This window comes from Equus caballus, chromosome 5 (assembly GCF_041296265.1).
Source record: "Equus caballus isolate H_3958 breed thoroughbred chromosome 5, TB-T2T, whole genome shotgun sequence".
In the NCBI taxonomy this organism is placed as follows: Eukaryota; Metazoa; Chordata; class Mammalia; order Perissodactyla; family Equidae; genus Equus; species Equus caballus.
In genome coordinates, this window is record NC_091688.1 from 43,937,857 (window position 1) to 43,955,862 (window position 18,006).

The window sequence follows — 18,006 nt, forward strand, 5'->3', positions numbered from 1 at the left end:
CCTGCACACACTTCATTCAACTTCTTAAAGTCCACATAATTTGTTATCAAGGCATTATGCTAGATACCTTGTTGAATTTGCAAAGAGGTCTTTCTGTAGTATTTAGAGACTCTGGCAGGTGGGGCTGATACTCGCCCAGATTTGGGAACTGCTAATGCAATAGCCGGCCAACATGAGAGGAAGTGAGAAGGTAAACACCTGGGAGGTGGAGATGGAGGTGGAGCTGTGCTTGTTTGGGAGTGAATTAGGAAATCTGAAAGAGAGCAGCTCCTCCCTAAGATGGACCATTATTCCCTCTATAAAAAGGCCACTATCCCCAACTAGCAGCACCCTGTAAGCTGCTTCAGTCTCCATCCTACTTGTGCCTCTGGTGAACTAGGTAAGTGAGCAGGACTACTTAGAGCTCTAAATTATAAGAATCCAGGATGTGCTCTCAGGCAAAGAGGCACTGGATACCAGGCATTATTTTAAAATACTTTGGGGAACTGCGGTATAAGTTTAACTTTATTGAGAAGGAAAATGAAGTGATAACTAGGACTGATAGTCCCTCATTTCTTTGGGGTCATTTCCTTAAAGATCATGGGACTCTAATAATCCACTAGGCAGGTTGCTTCTTTTACTACTGGGCTCTTTCTCACTGTTGAGTAAGTGATAAAGCCCGAGGGTCAGTCCCCGCTTGGAGAATGAAAACAGAAGGTGAGCCACTGAGCCTACAGCAGCTGCACCCAACTCCATATCAGCTAGGCCTGTGGTTGGCTTTGTGCACTTTGTCTACTTTCTCTGGCCTAGAAGTCATGAGGATCCAGTTTAGTCACTGTGCCCCTTAGTTGGACTCAGGGATGCCATGTAGACAATGGATCAGTCCCTCCCTAACGTGATGGTTGGGGCCTAGAGAGGAATCAAGCAAGTGAATGGATTGGCCCCCTCAGGATTTCTACAACTCAAGGAAAAAACCTCATAAAATTATCCCTGGTAGAGGCAGGGAACCCAAAAGACAAAGCCACTTTTCCTATATTCATTCAGGAATGGAAACAAGAGATACAGATTCTGTTCCTAACTTCATCACTCTCTTGATGCATGGCTTGAACAAGTCATTCAACTCTGGATTCGTTCTTCATTACAACAGGATGAAATTAATCATGGCTGATTAATTCTGAACAATTACAAATGACTGAAACTATTTATGTATTTAAGCAAAAAAAATGGAACAATAAGAAGTGGGTCTCTCTCATTTTTTTTCCCCTTTAGGTTAATCAAATTTACAAAAAGATGCCTGAACTCCTGCAAAGCATTGTCACTGTCATCGATATTTTCTACCAATATGCCACCCAGGATGAGGAGTGTGCCAGGCTGAACAAGGCAGAACTGAAAGAACTTTTGGAAAATGAGTTTCATCAAATTCTGAAGGTAAGAACTCCAGGTCAGGGCTGAAGACAGCTACACTTCTCTTCTTCACTCCTCCCTACCTTTTTTCACAGATGTCAAACTCCTAGAGGACTCTTCCTAGTCAGTGATAGAGAACAGGCTTTGGTAAAGGCTTGGAAATAAGGTCAAAAGTTGACCCATATTGGTCTCCATAACATGACCAAGGGAGTGATTCTACTAAATAGCAGACAAAACCCATAGTTTAAATAACGTCCTATGAGAGTAGCAATTCTTCTGGAAGAGAAACTGAGATGGTCCTTAGAAAAACTGCAAAGTAGGTGAAATACATCTTCTTCCCTTTCTTTTTCTTTCTTCAGCCCAGAACATCCTGACCACTACCCATTTCTGAGACTCTGGCACTATAATGCCTCTGAGTTCAGAAAATTAACATCTTACTCCTAAATCATAAAATAGGGTAACCAACACCTTAAATATTAGCTATAGAAATAAATATTTGAGAGTTTGAATCTAGTTCTTAATCTTCTATTTATTAAATCCAGCTGCCTACTGAATATTTGTATTTGGATTCCTATGGATGTCTTAAATTCAGTGTGTCAGATGCAAAACACATCATCTTACCCTCTTAAACTCTCCTTCTCCTCTTTGTCCAAGGCAAAAATCTGGTGCCGTTCTTGACTTCTTCTCTGAGCAGACTCCTCCACCCTCCAAGCTCCATCAAATTCATCAACAGTCTCTCAAAACAGTCCATTTCTTTCCATCACTATTGTTAGTTCTCTGGTTCAGGCCACCTCCTACTTCCAATCTGTGTTGGATGCAAATCTAATCACTTCACACTCAGTTCAAAATCCTTCAACAGCTCCCAGCTCTTATAATAAGTCCAAAGTTCCTTAATATGACTTAAAAAGGCATGATCTGGCCCCTATTTATCTCTCTAGCCACATCTCTTGACTGCTGAGACTCTAAATTTAGCAATCCTCTATTTCTTTCAGTTCCTTGTATGAGCCATGAGTCATGCCTTCTCTCACCTCCAGCTCTTTGTTTATATTGTTCTCTCTGCCTGGAACAATCTTTTGATCCCCCTCCCTCCCTTCCTATCCCTTCATTTGGCTAATTCCAACTCATCCTTCAAAAGACATCACTTCCTCTCATTAACCTTCCTTGAACCCCAAGTGATTCCCCTCTGGTATACTCTCATAGAAACATTATCACAATAAATTATCATTTTGTTTGTGTGTCTAGCCCACTAAACTTTAAGTTCCATTTCTTCAGGAATCAAACTCTTTCACTGCTTTATCCCTGCATCTAACTCAATGCTAGGCAGATAGTTAGTGCCCAATAAATCTTTGTTGAACGAGAAGATGAATGAATGAATTAAAGAGTGGACAAATAAAGAAAAGTCATATATAACAAATGGAAGTATCCAAAATCATTATTTATAAATTAGCTAATCATTCATATTTGACCCATTCTTTACAAAAAATAATTGATTCCTTTGTTTCCTGTCATCTTCCTTGCATCCTCTTCTAGCTATTTCTTACTGCATTATTCATTGTATATTCCTTTCTCTCTTTGTGCTCAGGATAGAGCAGTCCACCCTAAAGGACTATGTGGTTGAGCTCCACCTAAGTAAGCCAAGCATTCACATTTCTACAGCCTTCCTTCAACTGGCTAGCTGGGTGTTTGGTCCATACTGACAGAGCCACCCTTTGTACCTTCTTCCTATGCAGAATCCAGATGATCCAGACACTGTGGATATCATCATGCAAAGTCTGGATCGAGATCATAACAGGAAAGTGGATTTTACTGAATATCTTCTGATGATATTCAGGCTGGCTCAGGCTTGTAATAAAATCATCAGCAAAGATTACTGCCAAGCTTCAGGATCAAAGCAAAGAGACTACAGTCACTGGCACCAAGAGGAACAGAGTGAAACAGAAGAGGAGGACAAAGGGCAAGAATCATCTTCCAGTTATTCAAGTTGGAGTGCAGGAGAAAATGATTCTAGTTCCAGGGGCTCTAGAGGAAGCATTAAACACAGGTCTGGATCAGGACAATCTTCTAACCATGGTCACCAAGAATCTGGATCTGGAGAGTCTTCTAGCTGTGGACAATATGGTTCTGGCTCCAGTCATTCTTCTAGGCAAAAACACTATGAATCCAACTCAGGTGGTCATTCAGGGAGTTGTGGAAGACAAAACCATGGCTCCGGATCAGACCAATCCTCTAATTATGGAAAATATGGGTCTGGCTATAATCAATCTTCTGGTCAGAAATACCATGAGTCTAGCTTAGGATCCAATTTAGGTGAGTCATCAAGCAGTGGAAAACATGGATCCGGGTCTGGTCAGTCTTCAGGCTTTACTCAACACGAGTCTACATCAGGACAGACCTCCAGCTATGGAAAACATGGTTCAGGCTCAGGTCAGTCTTCAAGGGATGGCCAATATGGATCTGGATCAGGTCAATCTTCTGGCTTTGGGCAAGATGGTTCTAGCTCAAGAGAATCTTCTGGCTTTGGTCAGCATGGATCTAGCTTAGGTCAGTCATCAACCCACGGACAACACGAATCTGAATATGGTTCTAGCTATGAAAAATATGGTTCTACTTCAGGTCAGTCCTCTGGCTTTGGACAACAAAGGTCTGGATCAGGTCAGTCTAGCTATAGCCAACACAGATCAGGTTTAGGACAGTCTTCTAGCTATAGCCAACATGGGTCTGGATCAGGTCAATCTTCCAGCTACAGTCAACATGGGTCTGGTTCAAGTCAGTTTTCTAGCCACAACCAACATGGGTCTGGCTCAGATCAGTCTTCTGGGTTTGATCAGCATAGATCTGGCATAGGTCAATCATCAAGGTGTGGACAGCATGAATCTAGATATAGTCAAACTTCTAGCCAAGGAAAACATGGTTCTGCTTCAGGTCAGTCCTCCAGTTTTGGACAACAAGGGTCTGGATTAAGTCATTCTAGCTATGGCCAACACATATCTGGCTCAGGTCAGTCTTCTGGCTTTAGTCAACGAGAGTCTGGCTCCAGAGAGTCTTGTGGCTTTAGTCAGCATGGATCTGGCTTAGGTCAATCCTCTAGCTATGAACAATCAGGACAGTCATCAAGCTATAACCAACATGGACCTAGATCAGGTCAGTCTTCTAGCTATGGAACTGGTTCAAGGCAGTCGTCTAGCTATCACCAACATAGGTCTGGATCAGGCCAATCTTTTAGCCACAGCCGACATGGGTCCGGATCAAGTCAGTCTTCTAGCCACAGCCAACATGGGTCTGGCTCAGGTCAGTCTTCTAGTTTTGGTCATGATGGGTCTGCATCAGGTCAGTCTTCTGGCTTTGGTGAGCATGGATCTGGTTTAGGTCAATCCTCAAGCTGTGGACAGCGTGAGTCTGGATATGGTCAATCTTCTAGCCATGGAAAACATGGTTCTGCATCAGGTCAGTCCTCTGGCTTTGGACAACAAAGATCTGGGTCAGGTCAGTCTAGCTACGGCCAACACATATCTGGCTCAGGTCAGTCTTCTAGTTGTGGCCAGCATGGATCTGGCTTAGGTCAGTCTTCTAGCTACAGCCAACATGAGTCTGGCTCAGGTCAGTCTTCTGGCTTTAGTCAGTGTGTATCTGGCTCTGGTCAACCCTCCAGCTATGGACAACGTGGTTCTACATCAGGACAGTCATCAAGCGGCAGCCAGCATAGATCTAGCTCAGGTCAGTCTTCCAGCTATGGCCAACATAGGTCTGGATCAAGCCAGTCTTCTAGCCACAGATCTGGCTCTGGCCGGTCCTCCCAACATGGCCAGCATGGGTCTGGATCAGGTCAGTCTTCTGGCTTTGGGCAACATGGGTCTGGATCAGGTCAGTCTTCTGGCCTTGGGCAACATGGGTCTAGCTCAGGAGAGTCTTCTGGCTTTGAGCATGGATCTGGCTTAGGTCAATCATCAAGCTCTGGACAGCATGAGTCTGGATATGGTCAATCCTCTAGCTATGGACAACATGGTCCTATTTCAGGACAGTCATCAAGCTATAGTCAGCATGCATCTGGATCAGGTCAGTCTTCCAGCTATGGCCAACACAGATCTGGCTCAAGTCGATCTTCTAGCCATAGTCGATATGGGTCTGGCTCAGGTCAGTCTTCTAGTTATGGCCAACATGGCTCTGGCTCAAGTCAGTCTTGTAGCCACAGCCGACATGGATCTGGCTCAAGTCAATCTTCTAGCCATAGCCAACATGGGTGTGGCTCAGGTCAGTCTTCTAGGCACGGCCAACATAGCTCTGCCTCAGGTCAATCTTCTAGCTATGGACAACATGGTTCTATTTCAGGACAGTCATCAAGCTGTGGTCAACATGCATCTGGGTCAGGTCAGTCTTCCAGCTATGGCCAACACAGATCTGGCTCAAGTCGATCTTCTAGCCATGGCCGACATGGGTCTGGCTCAGGTCAGTCTTCTAGTTATGGCCAACATGGCTCTAGCTCAAGTCAGTCTTCTAGGCATGGCCAACATGGCTCTGGTTCAGGTCAATCCTCTAGCTATGGGCAACATGGTTCTATTTCAGGACAGTCATCAAGCTGTGGTCAACATGCATCTGGATCAGGTCAGTCTTCCAGCTATGGCCAACACAGATCTGGCTCAAGTCGATCTTCTAGCCATAGCCGACATGGGTCTGGCTCAGGTCAGTCTTCTAGTTATGGCCAACATGGCTCTGGCTCAAGTCAGTCTTGTAGCCACAGCCGACATGGATCTGGCTCAAGTCAATCTTCTAGCCATAGCCAACATGGGTCTGGCTCAGGTCAGTCTTCTAGGCATGGCCAACATAGCTCTGCCTCAGGTCAATCTTCTAGCTATGGACAACATGGTTCTATTTCAGGACAGTCCTCAAGCTGTAGTCAATATGCATCTGGATCAGGTCATTCTTCCAGCTATAACCAACACAGGTCTGGCTCAGGTCAGTCTTCTAGCTATGGCCAACATGGGTCTGGCTCAAGTCAGTCTTCTGGTCATGGCCAATCTGGGTCTGCATGGAGTCAGTCTTCTCACTATGGCCAACACAGCTCTGCCACAGGTCAGTGTTCCAGCCAGAGTCAACAGGGGTCTGGCTCAGGTCAATGTTCTAGCTCTGAACAATATGGGTCTGGTTCACGTCACTCATCTATCTCTGGTCAATGTGGTTCTGGATCAAGTCAGTATTCTGGCACTGAGCAGTATGGGTCTGGTCCATGTCACTCATCTAGCTCTGGACAATGTGGTTCTGGATCTGGTCAGCAACATGAATTAAAAGGGAGATGTAGTTCAAGTTCAAGTGGAACTCATGATGAGTATAGTAGGTCCAAAATAGGCTCAACTCCCAATCAATCAAGAAGAAATAGCCAGGAATGGTCAGGGTACAGCCAAAAAGAAAGAAGTAGGAGTTACAGCCCATCAGGTAGTGAGCCTGATAGATATGAGAGTATTCACAGACAGTCAAGAACATGTAGGCAACAAAGCCAAGGATGGAGCCAGGGTCAGCAGGAATCTGGCTGTAGCTATTCAAATTGTAAAGAAGGGCAATCACGAAGCAGTTATAGACAAGCAGAAAGCTCCTCAAATTGTGGTTCTGGACAATTTACTCCTTCCTGTGAACAGTCTAGATCCAACACTACCAATACATTGTTAATTTGCAAGGAGGATAATAGACAAGGTGGCTATTATGATCAGAGAGAAGGGAGTAACTATAGAGGGGGAAGTATTGGCTCAAGTTCCTACAATTTCCGAAGTAGCACTCCACTCTATGACTATGTCCAAGAGCAGAGGGGCTAATTCTAGGGATGAATAATAAATAGAATTGAAATTAACTCAAGCAGCAATATAAGAAATAAGTAACTGTTACAGGCAAGCAATTCATTATAAAACTTATTTCTAAAAGTGGATGTATCTATTTCTATCTTTTTCTTTTAAACATGTAACTACGCTAATCTGTGTTATTGGGTTCCTTCCAAAGAATGTAGGGTATGTGGGCTATTTTGTTAGGAAATACTGAGTTAAATAAATACTGTGTGGGACTAAATTTAGAAGAATAATGCAAAGTATTTAAGGAGCTTGGGGTTTAGTTGCGTCTTTTTGAGAGCTCATCTTTGTACGATGTCAAAGCTAAACTTGCATCTCTAAAGAGTGAAAAATTATAAATGCATTACCAGTTCTGAAGCCAAAATTTCTCTTACAGCAACATGGACCATAATTTTTGGTCTGCCCCACATTAGATGGTGGCAGAAAGGAGGATGCCCTAAAATCAAAGATACCACGTTGGTAGTTTCTTTGCGTATCAAAACCACCAAGCCCCTATTCTTAGGTGCATCTATGATTCCACTTACATGAAACTTACTAAATATAAAAATAGAAAGTTGATCAGTGGTTGACTAGGGCTAATAGAACTTAAGAACCTATGAATTGGCTGGAAAGAGGAACATAAGGGAACTGTCTTGAGTGATGGAATTATTCTACACGGAGATACGTTTTTGTCAAAACTCATAGAATTGCATACTTAAAATTGGTGTATTTTATCATTTGTAAATTATACCTCAATAAAGTTAATTTTATTTAAAGTCTCCACAAGGCTTTTTGTGAAGCTTCACACACTAATTCTAAAAGTTATATACAAGAGCAAAGAGGGGCTGGCCCCGTGGCCAAGTGGTTAAGTTCACACTCTGCTTCAGCAGCCCAGGGTTTCGCTGGTTCAGATCCTGGGTGCGGACATGGCACCGCTCACCAAGCCACGTTGAGGCGGCATCACACATGCTACAGCTAGAAGGACCCACAACTAAAAATATACAACTATGTGCTGGGGGGATTTGGGGAGAAAAAAGCAGAAAAAAAAAAAAGAACATTGGCAACAGTTGTTAGCTCAGGTGCAAATCTTTAAAAAAAAAAAAAAAAAAAAGCAAAGAATCTAAAATGGCCAGGACAATTTTTAGATAAATAAGGAGGAGGAATGTCATCTTACCAGTTATCAAAATATATTACAAAGTGACATTATTTAAGTCAGTGTGGAATTGTTATAAGGACAGACATAGAGCAATGGAACATTCAGAAACAGACCCATGCATCCTTGATATAGAACAGTAACGGCTCTGTATCAGTGGGGAAAGACAAATCTTTCAATCAATAGTGCCAAGATAACTGGTTTTTCCATATGAAAAAAAGTTTTATCTCCACTTCATACCATATACAAAATCAATTCCAAGTAAATTAAAGGCCAAAGTGTGATAAGCCAAATTTTTTAAAATTGTAAAGAAAATATAGGAGAATATCTTTATGACTGCAAAGTAAGAACAGATTTCTTAAATAAGAAATACAAAAACCATGGGAAAAAAGTCATTAATTTTACTACAATTAAATTCTAAATGTCTATAAATCAAAAGACACTCTGAAAAAGTAAAAAAGACAAGCCACAGACTAGGATAAAATTTCTGCAATGCCTACAAACAACAAGTGATTAATAGCCAGACTATACAAAGAACTTCTAAATATCAAACTGGGAAGAAACAGTGAAACTTCTAAAGAGAAAATTCACCAAAATAGAAATCTAAGTGGCCAAGAGGCATTTTTATAATGATACTCAGGGAAATAGAAAATTAAAGCACAGTGAAATACCATTGCATACATTTCATACCCATCAGATTAGAAAAAGCTAAATTCTGGCAATATTCAGTGTTGGGGAAGATAAGGAGCAATGAAGGTCTAAACTGGTAACCACTTATGAAGCAATTTGGCAACCACACACGAGTCAGCAAAATGCTGCAAATGACTTAAAAGTTCAACTGAAGAACAGATAAATAAATTGTGATATATCCATATTCTAGAATGCTATACAGCAATTAAATTAAAATTAAATTAAATTAAAATGAATGAGCTAGAGGGATAGATATAGATATCTCAACACGGACAAGTCCCCAAAATATAATATGGAATGAAACAGTGAGCCCACCTCTTTCTCTTCTTTGAGCTGCAACACTATGGTTCTTAGGTTCTGGAATCATAACAAAGAAAACAGAAATGCTATGAAAAACTTGGCTGAGCTAAGTCTCAACGTGGACAAGTCCCCAAAATATAATATTGAGTGTGGGGCTGGCCCCGTGGCCGAGTGGTTAAGTTCGCGCGCTCCGCTGCAGGCGGCCCAGTGTTTCGTCGGTTCGAATCCTGGGCGCGGACATGGCACTGCTCGTCAGACCACGCTGAGGCAGCGTCCCACATGCCACAACTAGAGGAACCCACAACGAAGAATACACAACTATGTACCGGGGGGCTTTGGGGAAAAAAAGGAAAAAATAAAATCTTTAAAAAAAAAAAATATATATATATATAATATTGAGTGAAAAAGTTGTAGAACAAGTATATATGGCGTGATACCATTAATACAGTCTTACAATATACATAACAATACCATATATTATTGGTAGTTAATACATATTTCGTAAATATAAAAATCTTTATGGGAATGTTAAACACCAAATTCAGGATAGTAGTTGTCTCTGGAGAAAGGGGAAAAAATGGGATTGAAAGAATAAACAAGGCCAAAAGTATTCTTAAGCAAGATGATGTTTATATTATTCCCTACACTTATTTATAAACCTCAGATTATTTCACAAGAAAAAGGAGAAAGACCAATGTTAGAGTATCATCAAGGACTGCTCAAGGGAGAAAGTGCTCTGACAAGCTACTCCACTGTCATTTCGGTCCAGTACGTCCTAGTTGTTGAAATAAATGTGTCAGCACATCAGTACCTGATCATATTCATTATCTGAATCACACAACCAACTGTCTGGCTCAGACATAAAACTCACCAGGAAGCCTTCTAAAAATTTTGGCTTCCTGTAATTTTCCCAAAAGGAGAAATCCTCCATTAGCCAGATTAATACAGGCACCTAGTGTGTTTCTGACAGTGCAGTTCTGAACATAAATTAATAAGCTGGCATTCTGGATTTCATACTTCAGTCCCTGGTGATTTAATTACAATGAAACAACTTTCCTCAGTCTAATCAACTCTGGAACACTAACGTGAGTATCTGAGTCTACGAGGAAGAGGACCAAACCCTGACCCTTTTTCAAGCAACATCTCAACCTTACTTTTTGCCTCTTCTAAATTTGAAGAGTTCAGCATCAAGAAAATTATTCTAGACCTGAGAAAAAAGAACAAAGCTGGAGGGGCCAGCCCGGTGGCACAGCGATTAAATGCACACGTTCTGCTTCATTGGCCCAGGGTTCGCTGGTTCAGATCCCGGGTGCGGACGAGGCACCACTTGGCATGCCACGGTGTGGTAGGTGTCCCACATATAAAGTGGAGGAAGATGGGCACGGATCTTAGCTCAGGGCCAGCCTTCCTCAGCAAAAAGAGGAGGATTGGCAGCAGTTAGCTCAGGGCTAATCTTTCTCAAAGAAAAAAAAGAACAAAGCTGGAGGCATTACAATCCCTGACTTCAAAATATACCACAAAGCTATCAAAACAGCATGGTACTGGCACAGAAACAGACACACAGATCAATGGGACAAAATTGAAATCCCAGCAACAAAACCACACATCTATGGACAGCTAATCTTTGACAAAGGAGCCAAGAACATAAAATGGAAGAAGGAAAGTCTCTTCAATAAATAGTGTTTGGAAAACTAGACAGCCACATGCAAAAGAATGAAAGTAGACCATTATCTTTCACCATGCACAAAAATTAACTCAAAATGGATTAAAGACTTGAAGGTAAGACATGAAACCATAAAACTCCTAGAAGAAAATATAGGCAGTACACTCTTTGACATCAGTCTTAGAAGGATCTTTTCAAATACCATGTCTGCTCAGGCAAGGGAAACAAACAAAAAAAAAAACATAAACAAATGGGACTACATCAGACTAAAGAGCTTCTGCAAGGCAAAGGAAACCAGGAACAAAACAAAAATACAACCTGCCAACAGGGAGAAAATACTTGAACATCATATATCTGACAAAGGGTTAATCTCCAAAATACATAAAGAATTCCTACAACCTAACCACAAAAAAAACAACCCAATTTAAAAAAAAGGGCAGAGGACATGAACAGATATTTTTCAAAGAAGATATACAGATGGCCAACAGGCACATGAAAAGATGTTCAACATCACTAATCATTAGGGAAATGCCAATCCAAACTACAATGAGATATCACCTTAGACCTGTTAGAATGGCTAAAATTACCAAGACAAAAAATAACAAATGTTGGAGAGGATGTGGAGAAAAGGGAACCCTCATACACTGCTGATGGGAATGCAAACTGGTACAGCCACTATGGAAAACAGTATGGAGATTTCTCAAAAAATTAAAAATAGGGGCTGGCCTTGTGGCATAGTGGTTAAGGTCTCACGCTCTGCTTCAGCAGCCTAGGGTTCACAGTTTTGGAATCCAGGGGCGGACCTAGCACCGCTTGTCAAGCTATGCTGTGGTGGCATCCCACATAAAATAGAGGAAGATTGGCACAAATGTTACCTCAGTGACAATCTTCCTCGAGCAAAAAGAGGAAAATTGGCAACAGATGTTAGCTCAGACACAATCTTCCTCACAAAAAAAAAATTAAAACTAGAAATACCATACAACCCAGCTATCCCACTACTGGGTATTTATCCAAAGAACTTGAAATCAACAATTCAGAGACTTATGGACCCCTATGTTCATTGCAGCACTATTCACAATAGCCAAGACGTGGAAGCATCCCAAGCACCCATCAACTGATGAATGGATAAAGAAGATGTGGTAGATATATACAATGGCATACTACTCAGCCATAAAAAAGACAAAATCATCCCATTTGCAACTACATGGATGGACCTTGAGGGTATTATGTTAAGCAAAATAAGCCAGACAGAGAAAGACAAACACTACACGATTTCACTCATATGTGGAAAATAAACAAACACATGGACAAAGAGAACAGGTTAGTGGTTACCAGAGGGGAAGGGGTGTAGGGGGGGTGGACATAACGGGTAAAGGGGCACATATGTATGGTGACTGACAAATAATAATGTACAATTGAAGTTTCACAATGTTATAAACTATTATGACCTCAATAAAATAATAAAAAAAATTATTCTAGCAAGAGAAAGTGAAACTGGGGGCCAACTTGCTTTAACTACACTCAGTTAGTTGTCTGTTTGCAAAAGTAGTTAGATAATGCATTACTAAAGCCCACTGTATAGAAAACATCACTGATGCTTGGGTCACCATGGTAATGTGTGGAGTGCTTAACTTTTTCAGGAACTGAGAGTCAACTCCTTGTCCAGTTCAGGCTTACTGAGAACACCAACTCATCAACTTGGCCTGTGCAGATGACCGATGTGACCTTTAGATGTCAAGGAGCTGAAAACTCCACCCTCAGATCATAGCAACATTTCTATTTTGTGAACATGCGTCCTATGAAGAGCCACGAAGCTTGACTACGCTTGTGTAGATCAGCTGTTACTTCACTTCTCCTCTCCTCCAATCATCTATTCCCACACTTCAGACCACCTCACCCCTTCATCCCATAAATATCCCTAATCCCGATTTTGCAGGGAGGTGGATTTGAGACTGGTTCTCCTGTCTCCTCACTTGGCTGCCTTATGAGTAAACCCTTTCTCTTTGCAAACTCATCGTCTCAGTGATTGGTATAATCTTGCAGCAAACAAAACAAACCTGGTTTGGTAACAAAAGCAAAGAAACTTCAAATAAATGCCTAGTTGTATAGCTAAGCCAAGTTTTTCATAGTTTCTCTTCTCCTTCATAATAACTTCATAATCTAAGAACCACAGCGTAAAATAAGAGAAGAGAAAGAGGTGGGCTGTCTTTTAGGCAGGATCTTACAGGGTCTCAAATACCTTGTCCAGAGTCTGGATTCAACTTTTGAAGATGAATAAAGTCAATTTTTTCTGTACACTCACATATAATGAAGCTCTGGGAGACAGATTCATACTAAGCAAAGGCTTAAGGGTCTGATTTATTAACTACAAGATATATATACATTGAGAACAGGAACCAGCTGTCTGTGCTGGGATAGTCCCACCCTCTGGATAGATTCATTTAAGAGATATCAGAGGTTGTTAGATGAGCTTTAGAGCAAAGGAGCTTTTTCTCAAAGGGTTGTTCTATCATGCTGTGGTAACTTGATGATTTTAACAACTTGTCCTAAAAGAGAAAGAGTACAAAACTAACATTTTTATTGAGTACCTTATGAACTGGGAATATTAAATTATGTGCTTTACATATATTATTTAACATATCATTTATTGCTTAATTTCATTCTCATAGCAACCTGCGACTAGAAGTGTGATACTCATTTTATTGAAGAGGAAACTGAGACTCTGAAAGGTCAAATGACTTGCTTACATTAATAGAGCCAGGTTTTAGACCCAAATCTGTCTGGTCCCAAAACACACGTGTTGCCACCATAACAATCTTCCATCCTAGTAATATTCTCTTTGAAGTGCAGTCAACATGTAGAACCAGAGCAGCTGCCGTGTCTGGATACTGATGTAAACACACCAGCTAATACTCACCCTCTGATTCTCCTCTTCCTACCCTCCTGCAACAATACTCAATGTCCCTGAGGGACACTTGGGAAATACCCTCGCTCATTAGCAACACACTTAAGAATAATTTCCAAGGGAGGATCCCTGCTGCTGATCATTCATCTCCTCACATTTTAATCACATTTAATGTTCTCATTAGCTTCAATTCCAGAGGATGGCTTCCGACCCAGTCCTCCATAGTGCAAGCCCCAGTTGAAGTTGATTATGGACTAATTGTACCACCCACAGTCTCACACTCAATAAAAGTCAAAGATCCGATATCCAATTCCCCCAATAGCCAGAACTCTCTGTCTCCGCTCCTCCACCCTCTGTGCTCTACGCCATCGTGAAAGATCCCTGAGCAGCCCTCCCCATCACTGCTTGGTCCTTATCTACAAGTCCTAGTAAGAACATTCCAGATGTTGAACATCTTAAATCAGCAGGAACTCTTGAGGCATGTAGCTATGATGAATGCAATATTTCCAGAACTCACAGGCAGAGAAGGGAACTCTATGTGCAAAGACACTGAGGAAATACTGCATCCAGGGACCAAAGAGTAGATGTCTTTGGCTGAAGCATATAGGGCAAAAAATACTGGGAATTGTGGCTGGAAAAGCAGGTTGGAGGTAGGCTGGGAAGGGCTTTAAGTCAAGTGTGAGGTAGGCAGAGAAGAAAGGTCAGTGAAGGACACTGATAAAAATGAATTGAAGTAGGAGGAGAAGCAGAGGAAAGTGGTCAAAAGAAGAGCATTCCACTAAGTAATGGGTATGATAATAAAATGTATTTTATAAAGTTACAATAAATAAAACCATAGCATACTGACAGAAAAGTAGATAATACAGATCAATATAGCCAAATAAATAGTCCAGAAACAGATCCTAACACATTTTTTAATTGCTATGCGGAGTGTCTGCTACATAGTTAATATATGCAAAGCACTTAGAAAAGTGTCTGGTCCAGGGTAACATCCAATAAACGTTAGTGGCTATTCTTATTACTATTTACTTTTGTTGTTGTAATTATTACTACAAATCAGTATGGAAAGGAAAGATCCTTTCAAGAAGTCTGGTAGTAAGGAAAAGTAGGAGAGAAGGCAAGGAAAAGAGAAGAAGCCTCTACAAAGAAGGAAATTAAAGGATGGGCCTCAATAAAAATTTGCTAAATGAGAGAGTAATATTTCCAAGCCAAGGAGAAGGAGATCATGAAAAGAAAGAGACTGTCGATACCAGAGAAGGGGACTCATTGCTGGCTCGAGGACCTAGAAGAAATGACAGAAATGGAATCAAGAGCACATATAGAGAAGCAGCCTTGGAAAGGAATAAGATACCTCATACTCTTGAGGCCAAAAGGAGATAAAAATGAGTGAAGATACAATTACCTCAGTGCTTCTGAAAGGGGTTCCTGGGAGGAGCTGCAGCAGCATCACCTGAGGTGAGTATTTGAAAAGCAAATTCTTAGACTCCATCCCTGACCCAGTGAACTGGAATTTCTAGGAGATGAGGCCGGGCAAAAACCCTGGTCTGTGGCCAGGTGGAATTCTTTGAGAAGAATGAAATTTAGAAGAATTCACAACTGTCGGCACCTATGGAGAAAGCAAAACTGACTCCTTCCCCCCACCAGTATGACTAAGCACATCAGGTCCCACAGTTGGAGAAAAAAAATCTTTACACTCTGAGACAGGCTAAAAATATGGAAGAAGATTCTACCTAGAATTAGTCTCCCCAAATCAATGAAGCCTTGAGCTGTTTCCTGTAAACTGCTGACTGTCTAATGTAAAAATCTTCTTCCCTGACTTTTGCAATACTGACATCTGTAAGTATGATAATCAATCATGTGGGGAGAAACTGCTGTTTTATTCACATGAACAAACTAAACTTAACCTTGGCGACCTTGTGATTTTTTCTTCCTTTAAATGTCTGCTGTGTCATTTATTCAAGGAAATAGTCTTCTCAAGACTGGATTCCCAAAGCTTTTTTTTTTTTTTTTTTTTTTTAAAGATTTTATTTTTTCCCTTTTCTCCCCAAAGCCCCCCGGTACATAGCTGTGTACTCTCCGTTGTGGGTCCTTCCAGTTGTGGCACGTGGGACGCTGTCTCAGCGTGGTCTGATGAGCAGTGCCATGTCCGCCCCCAGGATTCGAACCAACGAAACACTGGGCTGCCTGCAGCGAAGCGCGCGAACCTAACCACTCGGCCACGGGGCCAGCCCCTCCCAAAGCTTTTTTAATCACTCCACAAAGAAGTGACAAAAGAAGGAAGTGAAGTGGTCTACTGAAAGAAAGACCAGAGGAGGGGGTGCTTGAAAAGAGTAGGAAAGGTTTGAAGCACCTGTTGACAGGTCTGGAAAAGGGCATCAACTAGAACTGAGAAAAGAGATGGCAGGCAGTATTCAGAGCTTAGATAAGGTAGAAAATCATACATGTGTAGAGAGAAGCTAATGCACCACAGTTTGTGATATTCGTCAGCGCCCACCAGCCTGGCAGAAGAAACAAAGAAAATGAAGTTAGGTTAATCACAGGTTTGGGTTTGGCAGGGCAGGTGCAAGGAAAGGTGAAGGGCCCAAGGACACTCACTGTTCCCTGCCGAGGGTCACAGGTATAGGAGGAAGGGACAGAAATCCTCACAGGACCTCTCCTGGGTCCAGACTGTATGTGTGTAAAGGGAGGCATAATTTTATAGCCAAATTTCCCTCTACATTTCATTCCTACAGTAAAGACAGGTGTTGCTAGTCACAGCAGCTTTTCAGGCAAAAGAAGATAACAATACGGAATATATCAGGAATATACTATGGAACATACGGTGTCAGGTCACTTACTCCTTTTTTACCTCACAATAACTCTTCGGAGCAGAGATCCTTAAACTTCTCAGTGTGCAAACTGAGGTTTTTAGAAGTTAAGTCATGAGTTCAAGGACACACAGCTCACCCACGACGTAGTTCAGATTTGAACTTAAGTGTGACTGACTGCAAAACATTCTCAATACACCAGCCCACACTGACTTCACCAGGAACAGCTAGGCACCACTTCATAGAGCACAGGGAAACAGCATCACCAAAGGAACTAGATTTCTAGTAGAACAAGGGCTGCAGGGAGTATTAAGAAAGAATTAAGAATATGGGACATTTCTTGGCAACAGAACTAAACAAAGCGAGAAAAGCATAATGTAGAACTAGCAGTGAGAGGAAAGCAAATAACAGGCACTAAGTAGCTGTAAATATTACATCAGATAGCTCGTTGAAGGAGTGTGTGCATGGGGTAAGTGGGAGTGGAGGGGAGAGGAGGGTGGGGAAGGAAGTGAGAGGGAAAAATCAAGCTCAGCTCACTCACCATCATTTCTGTGACATCTCTCAAAGGAGGTGGAGGCCCTCTCCAGATAACAAGAGTCATAACACCTGGAAGGAGGTCATTCTTGTTGCTCCCTTAATCCAATCCTTTCCTTCTGCCCGCTCTGGGGAGTGATCTGGGTTTGACTTAGTTTGCTCCTCTTTGAGATGCATACCCATTGCTGACAACAATCACAATGCATTATAAGTGATTGAGGCCCACAGTTTCAAAAGTTTGATTATGGAATCCAGGATAGAGATGAAAAAAGGCAAGAGGGAGATTGACAGACGGAAAAAATAGTGAAGGGATAAAGAACAGGTTTATTTAAAGAGCAAACCCTACCAACCAGTAGTTCTACTGCTAGTCTTAAACCTTAAAGGAATTTGCACAAGTATGACAGTCACATCTAACGGTTATATAAAACATACTATATGTCAAACACTGCTATATATAACCTCTCAAGCCATGAGAGAGAGAATTCCATATTCCCATTTTACTGATGAGGGGAGTGAGGCATAGACATTAAGTAATTTGCTATGGTCACAAAAGCTAGCATTTGAACCCAAGGGCTATGACTGAAGTTTTTGTTCTTACCCCAAGGCACCCCATCCTGCTTTGCAATTTGTCTGCTGTTCAGAGGTGCCCACAGGGAGCAAGTCCAAAAAATCCAATCCACATCTTCTCAACCAGCCACGCATCCCTAGCACAAAGCTCCATCCACCTGAGCACTTTGACCTTTGCCCAGACACCCTCCATTTGC

The 18,006-nt window shown here is 41.7% G+C and overlaps 1 protein-coding gene and 1 long non-coding RNA gene across 3 annotated transcripts in view; one reads left to right on the plus strand and one right to left on the minus strand.

Moving 5' to 3' along the window:
• Positions 1–18,006, minus strand: part of LOC111773522 (uncharacterized) — a 181,930-nt gene that overhangs the window by 156,141 nt on the left and 7,783 nt on the right. The gene's annotated exons all lie outside the window — the stretch shown is intronic.
• Positions 313–7,971, plus strand: LOC106783184 (periaxin). The gene is made up of 3 exons (XM_014739845.3): positions 313–379; positions 1,249–1,407; positions 3,114–7,971. The coding sequence occupies exon 3, from the start codon at positions 5,344–5,346 to the stop codon at positions 6,661–6,663; it is 1,320 nt and encodes a 439-aa protein (XP_014595331.3). The 5' UTR covers positions 313–379; positions 1,249–1,407; positions 3,114–5,343; the 3' UTR covers positions 6,664–7,971.